An 8,234-nucleotide genomic window follows, 5' to 3' on the forward strand; every position below is an offset into this window, starting at 1 on the left:
AGCTTAAAGGTTGTTGTCTAGCGTAAACGTATGGTATGCTTGCTCCTTAAAGCAGACACACCCCACATTATTGTTTATATAAATGTAGGAATCAGGAATAAACCAGAAGAGCAAGAACAGAGAAACACACGGAGTGGACGTCAGTTCTGACAACACAGAGAGAGATCGCTAATGTATGCGTGCGTTTAACAGATCAAGAGAGAAAAACTCTAATAAAGTCAGTTGATGCCGAAATCTCTAAACTCGTTAAAGTTTAAAACACCACACAACACTTAGTTTGTAATTAAATCAAATATATAATAATAAATAAAGCATTAAAATAATAAAACTACGTCGTCCTGGAAGTAATTCGCACTAACGGAACTCCCGGGGCCACAAATTTGGGCGCTCAGCCGGAATATTTGGAACTATTACAAACCTAAGTCACTAAACTTAGTTGAGTGTTAAAAACCTAAGTCTCTAAACTTAGTCGTGTGGTAAAAAAGTGGAAAAAACTCTGTGAATTGTCGTTGCAGACAGTTATAAACTAAAGCAAGTGTGCTGCGCAAAAAAGAAAGACAACAAATTTGCAAAGCAGGGCAGCGTGAGTGAAAACGCGACGGCGGGTTTGCGCATCATTCGAGCAGTTGTGAAATTCGTTTTTGGCGCAACGAATGAAAGAGGCAAGAAACTGACAAAGAAGGCGATTGAACAGCGAGTGCCATTCTGGAGGCAGCGTAAAGACTTTGTGGTGAACGTCAACAAGCGAGAGGCAGGATCGTTGGCGGTGGTCATCTGGACAGGGTGGAGGGCGTGGAGCGGAAACAGTGGCAAGCGGATCGCAGAAGTTGTGCGTCAGGAGAGGGCGAGGACACGGGCGTCAGGAGGCTGGTCAAAGCGAAAGAAGGAAGACATATCTGGTGAGGCAGCGAGAAGAATCCAAAGCTGTATTGGTGACACGGCGAGAAGACATTTCTGGTGAGGCAACTGTACAAATCCAAAGCTGTATTGCTGGGCTGGTGAAAGAAAACGGTTGAAGAAATTTGGTGAGTGACAGAGATAACATCGAGAGGCGAGACAAGTTTTTTTGCAACTTGGCTGGCAGAAGGCGCTGTGCCAGAAGAGAGAAGTGGAGAGCAGCACTGACCAATTTTGTTTTAAAGACCTCTTGTTGGTCTAATTGGAGAGTAGGAAATAATTTGAAATTTAACAGATTGCGTGCCTGCAGTCGGACTGTTGTGTCAACAGCTTAAGTTAACATAGTGTTAAGTTTGACATTCATTTCACATTAACTTAGAGTAAAGTAAAGTACAGTTTACAGTTTGAAAGTCCAGTATATATATAAAAAACTTAACTTTGCCGTGCAGGCGGATTTGATAAACATTTTTGTATTTTATAAGCACTATATTTTATATCCTTATATTCTATAATTATATTTAAGTAAAAATGAACAAGCAAGAGATTTTGGCACTGCTTGTGGCAGAGTTGCGCGCTAAGTTGTCAGAGCTAGGTCTTAGTACAACCGGAAGAAAAGGCGAATTGCAAAACAAACTACTTGCTCACTATGGTTTGCAAACTGATGAAAACGATGAAGTTGCGATTGAAGTGGATGATGATGAGGATGGATCTTTTACATCAGTGAATTCAGACAATTACCAGGCAGGTGCAGGTGCAGGAAATGGTGCGCACAGGGAAAATCGAATTGTAAGCGAACAGAACAGTCGAATTGGAAATGCGAACACAGGTAGATCGTGGTTTACATTAAAGGATGTAGAGGGGAGTGTGTCACAGTTTTCGGGAACTGGTTCACCTGACATTAATCAGTGGATCGAGGAACTTGAAGAGTGTGCACTTACGGTTGAATGGAGTCAGTTGCAGGTGTTTATATATGCAAAACAATTACTCAGCGGAGCGGCTAAGCTTTACGTTCGTAGTCAGCGTAAAATTGGCAATTGGGGCTCACTGAAAGCTGCATTGCTAGAAGAATTTGGGGTTAAAGTTACATCGGCAGAGGTTCATCGTAGACTTGGCAAGCGACAACAAAAGAAAACCGAAACGTTACAAGAGTACCTGTACGCGTTAATGGAATTGGCGAAGCCAATTGATTTAGACGATGAAAGCTTGATCGAATACTTTGTCGACGGTATTCCAGACTCGAAAGGAAACAAGGCTTTACTTTATCAAGCCAAGAAGCTAAAGGAGCTGAAAGTTCAAATCGAGGCATATCAGAAAATGCGAGGATCGGTGAAGCACGTCAAGTATGACTCTCACTTTTATAAAGGTGAAAAGGAGACAGTGAAAGCAGTTGAGAAGGTTAGGAAATGTTTTAACTGTGGTGATGAGTCTCACATCAAGAAGGATTGTCCAAAGAGAGACAACAAGTGCTTTAGGTGCAACCAGCCAGGACATAGAGCAGCCCAGTGCAAGGTCGAGATAGAAACTAAACAGGAAAAGGCAACTAATCTAGTGCAGATGGAAGGCAGAGTGAAGCCAACAAGCACGTTCACGTCTTCGGGATTGGAGTTGAAGCATGTTTCGTTTGGGAAAGTAACCTTCAAAGGATTAGTAGATACAGGAGCAGACTTGTGTTTATTGCGACGCAACGTTTTTATAAGGCTCGGAGTAGAAAACCTAACAGGAGGTGAAAAATGTTTGACAGGAATTGGGGAAAGCCAAATTGTGACTTTTGGAAGCCTGACAATACCAGTGCAGATTGATGGCATCAATCTCAACGTTGAGTTCCACATTATATCGGACGAAGACATGGCATTTGATGCAATTTTAGGTAGAACTCTTCTAGATAGTGTCGATATGAAAGTGACAAAGGACGGAACCGAGTTGGTTCGAAGATCAGACAGTCGGGTCGGTAAAGGACAAAAGTTTGAAGTTCGTGAGAAAGAGAAAAACGGAAGTTCATGCTCAGAGCTGCTGAATGAATTTCAGAGTTTGTGTATGATGACCATGGAGCAGGCAGAAAGCAAGCTAGAGGTAGACATTTTACATTTGCCGCACTCGCAGAGAGGTGTTGTGAAACGCATGATAGACGAATACAAACCAATTAGGAATGTTCATTGTCCAGTCGAGATGAAGATTTTATTAAGCGATGATTTGCCAGTTTTTCAGCATCCTCGACGTATCGCTTTTAGTGAACAAAAGGTAGTTGACGAGCAGGTTCAGGAGTGGCTTGAACAAAGGATAATCAAGCCCAGTACTTCAGAGTACGCTTCTCCGATCGTACTCGTGGCAAAAAAGAATGGCCAGAAGCGATTGTGTTGTGACTATCGCAAATTGAATGAGAAAATAGTGAGGGACAATTTTCCTATGATACAGATGGACAACGTGATTGAGAAGTTACAGGGAGCGACAATTTTTACGACACTGGATTTGACCAACGGTTATTTTCATGTTCCGGTAGAAGTAGGCTCCCAAAAGTATACCTCATTTGTTACACAGAACGGACAGTACGAGTTCTTGTATGTGCCGTTTGGCATTTCAAACTCGCCGGCAGTTTTTACGCGTTTTATAATGGCAGTTCTCAGGGAGCTCATCAAAAACGGTGACGCAGTGGTTTACATGGATGACATTATAATCCCAAGCAGTGATGTCGTAGAGGGAATATAAAAGCTGCAAAGAGTTCTTGAGGTCGCAGAACAGAACGGGCTGAAAATCAATTGGACCAAGTGTCAAATTTTGCAGAGCAGGGTAGATTTTCTAGGATATATCATCGAAAATGGTTCGATCACACCCAGCGATGAGAAAACACAGGCCGTAGCAAAGTTTCCAGTGCCGTCTAATCAAAAAGCCATACAACGATTTCTTGGTTTGACATCATATTTTAGGAAGTTTGTGGATGGATACGCAGTAATAGCTAAGCCATTGTCAGATTTGCTGAGAAAGGATGTAAAGTTTGAGTTCAAGGAGTTACAGCAGGTAGCATTCGAGCAATTAAAGACAGCGTTGACTAACAAACCAGTTTTAAAACTGTACAATCCTAGATTGGCTACAGAAATACACACGGATGCGTCGAAGTTTGGTTTTGGGGCAGTTCTTCTACAAAAGGATCCAGAGGATGGACATTTACACCCTGTCATGTACATGAGTAGAAAAACTAAGCCTTGTGAAGAAAAATATCACTCATACGAGTTGGAGGTCCTAGCAGTCATAGGAGCGTTGACAAAATGGCGAATTTATGTTTTGGGAACGAAGTTCAAAATCATCACGGATTGTAACGCGTTCGCCATGACGATGAAAAAGAAAGAAGTTCCGTTGCGAGTGGCTAGGTGGGCAATGTATCTGCAAGACTACGATTACGAGATAGAACATCGATCAGGTACAAAGATGAGGCATGTAGACGCACTGAGTCGAGTAGCTTGTTTTGTGTTGACTGACAGTGTAATGCACAAGTTGAAGGAAGCTCAGGTGGCAGACGAGTGGACAAAGGTAATCAGGAATCTAGTTGAAACAAAGGGGCATGAGGATTATTACATCGTCAATCAAATATTGTTTAAAAACCCAGACAGAGAGTTGATTGTAATTCCATCTCAAATGGAGACTGAGATTATACAGATTGCTCATAAGCAAGGTCATTTTTCGGCAAAGAAAACACAGGAGCTGGTGGAGAAATCCTATTTCATTCTAAAGTTGAGGGATAAAGTAGCTAAAGTTGTAGGCAGCTGTGTGGAGTGCATCTTGGTTAACGCAAAATCCGGAAAACAGGAAGGATATCTAAATCCTATCGATAAGGGGGACAAACCTTTAGTCACTTATCACATAGATCACGTAGGGCCGATGGAGATCACCAAGAAAAGATATAATCATATCTTAGTAGTTGTCGATGCATTTTCGAAATACGTTTGGTTGTATCCGACGCGTAGTACTGGAGTTGAGGAGGTGCTAAACTGTTTAGATAGGCAGGCCATAATATTTGGAAATCCCTTCAGGATCGTGTCAGATCGTGGTGCAGCTTTCACATCGCACTTATTCAAGGAATACTGCGAGAAAGAGAAGATCCAGCATTTATTGATCGCTACAGGTGTACCTCGAGGTAACGGGCAGGTTGAGAGAATGCATAAGATCGTGGTGCCAATGTTGTCAAAGATGAGCCTAGAAAATCCAGGAAATTGGTACAAACATGTGGGTAGAGTACAGCAGCTAATAAACAATATCGAGCCTAGGAGCACAAAGGTAACCCCGTTCAAGTTGCTAACAGGTGTGGACATGCGTGTAGTTGACATTGCAGAACTCAAAGAACAGGTGCAGCAGTCTTTGATAGAAGAGTTGGACGAAGAGCGTGAACAGATACGCAAACAAGCCAGGGAAAACATTCAAGCTTTACAGGAGGAGAACAGAAGAGCTTTTGATTCAAAAAGGAAAGAGGAAAAGCAATACAAAGTCAATGACTTAGTTGCGATTAAACGTACTCAGTATGGGGTGGGTTTAAAGTTGAAAGGAAAGTATCTTGGTCCCTATAAGGTCGTCAAAGTTCACAAGCATGGCAGGTATGATGTGGAGAAAGTGGGAAGGACCGAAGGACCTTTGAAAACTTCCACAGTATCTGAGTTTATGAAGGAATTCGGGACGAACACCACGTCAGGAGGGCCGAATGTAGGAATCAGGAATAAACCAGAAGAGCAAGAACAGAGAAACACACGGAGTGGACGTTAGTTCTGACAACACAGAGAGAGATCGCTAATGTATGCGTGCGTTTAACAGATCAAGAGAGAAAAACTCTAATAAAGTCAGTTGATGCCGAAATCTCACGCTAAGCAGTCCACAGAGACACACTCCACTTTGTAAACTCGTTAAAGTTTAAAACACCACACAACACTTAGTTTGTAATTAAATCAAATATATAATAATAAATAAAGCATTAAAATAATAAAACTACGTCGTCCTGGAAGTAATTCGCACTAACGGAACTCCCGGGGCCACATAAATGCTTTGTGTATTTATACAGTCATCGAATACCACTTTTCCTGTTTCTTTATTAAATACTTTTTCTTCATGAAGGTAATACTTATCAAATATATTTTCTGTTAGAATGGTATTATTATCATCTGGATACGAAATTATTTCAAAAATTGGTGCTTTTACTATTTCTGTGGGAATGTGGGAAATTATCAAAATTTTATTTGTGTCTGTTTTTAGCCAAGTGGAAGTTTTAATTTTCAACAATTTCTCAGAACTTATTCTTGTTAAATCATCATGTTTTAATAATTTTGGATTAAATATACCAAGACTCAACTGCATTCCCAACTCAATATCCTCTATGTATTCCGTAAAATGTTGTAAGTTAAATATTAAAACGCTAGCTTGTTGTTCCCTTTCATTATCTTAATCTTTTAATCTTTTAACTTATTAATAACTTCAATGCCATTATTTATTTCATTAATAATCATATTTAAATCTGTGTTTTGTATGCTATTTTCTGCTAGGTTACTTATTTTCTGCTCTAACTCCTCCTTATCATCTTGATCTAATGTTCCGAATAAATATTTGTAAGTTGTGCCAATAATATTAAATAAACCTCGTTTGTTACGTTTGGCTAGTTTAATTCCATTTATTTCTCTTTTGAGTTGTGCTGCTAAATAACGAATTTGTAAAATTTCATTGAATTCATTTGCTTTTTTTAAAAGATTTTGAAATATTTGTCCAGTTTTGGTTATGTTAATGCTTAAATAATGATATTCAAAATTGGTTGGAATATCTTTTGACCCGGTTTTGAATACAAGGTATCCATTTTGGGCTTTAATCGGATTTATCTCAATGTTTTGTCCCATTGCCATTTTAGTTATAGTTAATAAAATTATCGACAGAGTGATAATCTTAAACAGATTGTTGTGCTCTTTGGTTTCCTTCTGCTTCGCTGGAATTATCGTATTTACTTTTATTAATTTTCTTTTTCTTTTTAAACTTTGATTTATAATGAGTTATCTTTCTACCTCTATTAGTTTCTTCAAAATGTTTATCGTCTATTTTCCTAAAATTTCCTGTTTTTAGGGTTTGTAGTTTTCGATTTTACTAATGGTGATTGTCTAAATCTTGTGTCTATTTCAAAATCATGTCGTTTCTCATTCAGCCTGTCAATCTTTTTCGTTTTTCTTTCTTGTGTATTATATTCGGGACTTCCTGAATACATGAATATGTCAGCTGGTATTCTATTCATCACATTATGTTTAGTTTTGTGGTTGTAAATGTAAAGAATTAATTCGAACTTAGTATACCTGTTTTCTATGCCTGTTTCGTTTCCTATTATTCTAAATTTTTCGTTTACTGTTTTATGGAAACTTTCTATATCAGATATACCATTTTTGCTCGTAATTACTCGAATTTGTACTCCTTCTGAATTTAACCAATTGTGTAAGGCTACACACATAAATGCTGAATCTTTATCTGCCTTAATTTCTTGTGGTTTTCCCATTTCATTAAATACCCTTATTATAGCTCTTTTAGCTTCTAACCAATCCTTACTTGTGACTTCTATGAGAGTGGCGAACTTGGAGTAAATATCGATACAGGACAAGAATTGTTGGTTTCCTACTATATAGAAATCTATGACAGTTTTTTTTCTTATATTTTGTATTTCTGGTGTGATAAATTCGTGTTCCTATGTTCTGTTTTTGCGATGTAACAGATTTCACACTCGTTAATTATGTTTTGTATTAATTTTTGATAGTCAGAGAAATAATATTCGTCTCTAAACCAATTAGCTGTTTTCTCAATTCCCGGATATAATAAGTCTTTATGTCTATTTAATATTTTTTCTTTAAATTCTGCAAAAGTGAGGATATCTTCTAACTTTTTGGTGCATCTTACTACTTTTGTTAAATAATTTGGATTGATTATTTCTAGATATGCTTGTTTGAATATGAGAAAATCTGAATCATAATGAAATTTTCCTTGATGATATCTTTTGCGAAGGTGTTTGACATGTTTATGTAAGTTATTTTGATTTTTAGTTTATGAAAATAATGTTGTACATCTCTAATTTCTTCATTTCCCTTAATAAATTCGATCTATCGAGAATAATAGTTGATTGGTTTTTCTGTGATTGCAATGTAATTCTGATTATCTTCATTTGCGCTTTGCACCGTTGCATCTATGCTATTTGCAGCTTCTCCTAATAAATTTTCTTCGGGGATGTCTTCGAACATATTTTCTTCTATTTTAATCCTTGATAGTGCGTCGGCAACATAATTTTCTTTTCCTGGTAAATATTTTATCTGATAATCGAATTCATTTAATTTAATCTTCCA

The 8,234-nt window shown here is 38.2% G+C and overlaps 1 protein-coding gene across 1 annotated transcript; it reads left to right on the forward strand.

Moving 5' to 3' along the window:
* The first annotated feature begins 1,425 nt into the window (after positions 1 to 1,425).
* LOC121467299 lies at positions 1,426 to 3,600 on the forward strand. Its single transcript, XM_041708682.1, has one exon. The coding sequence runs from the start codon at positions 1,426 to 1,428 to the stop codon at positions 3,598 to 3,600; it is 2,175 nt and encodes a 724-aa protein (XP_041564616.1).
* Positions 3,601 to 8,234: the final 4,634 nt, after the last annotated feature.

Source organism: Drosophila elegans, unplaced genomic scaffold (genome assembly GCF_018152505.1).
Source record: "Drosophila elegans isolate 14027-0461.03 unplaced genomic scaffold, ASM1815250v1 contig_368, whole genome shotgun sequence".
NCBI classification, from domain to species: Eukaryota; Metazoa; Arthropoda; class Insecta; order Diptera; family Drosophilidae; genus Drosophila; species Drosophila elegans.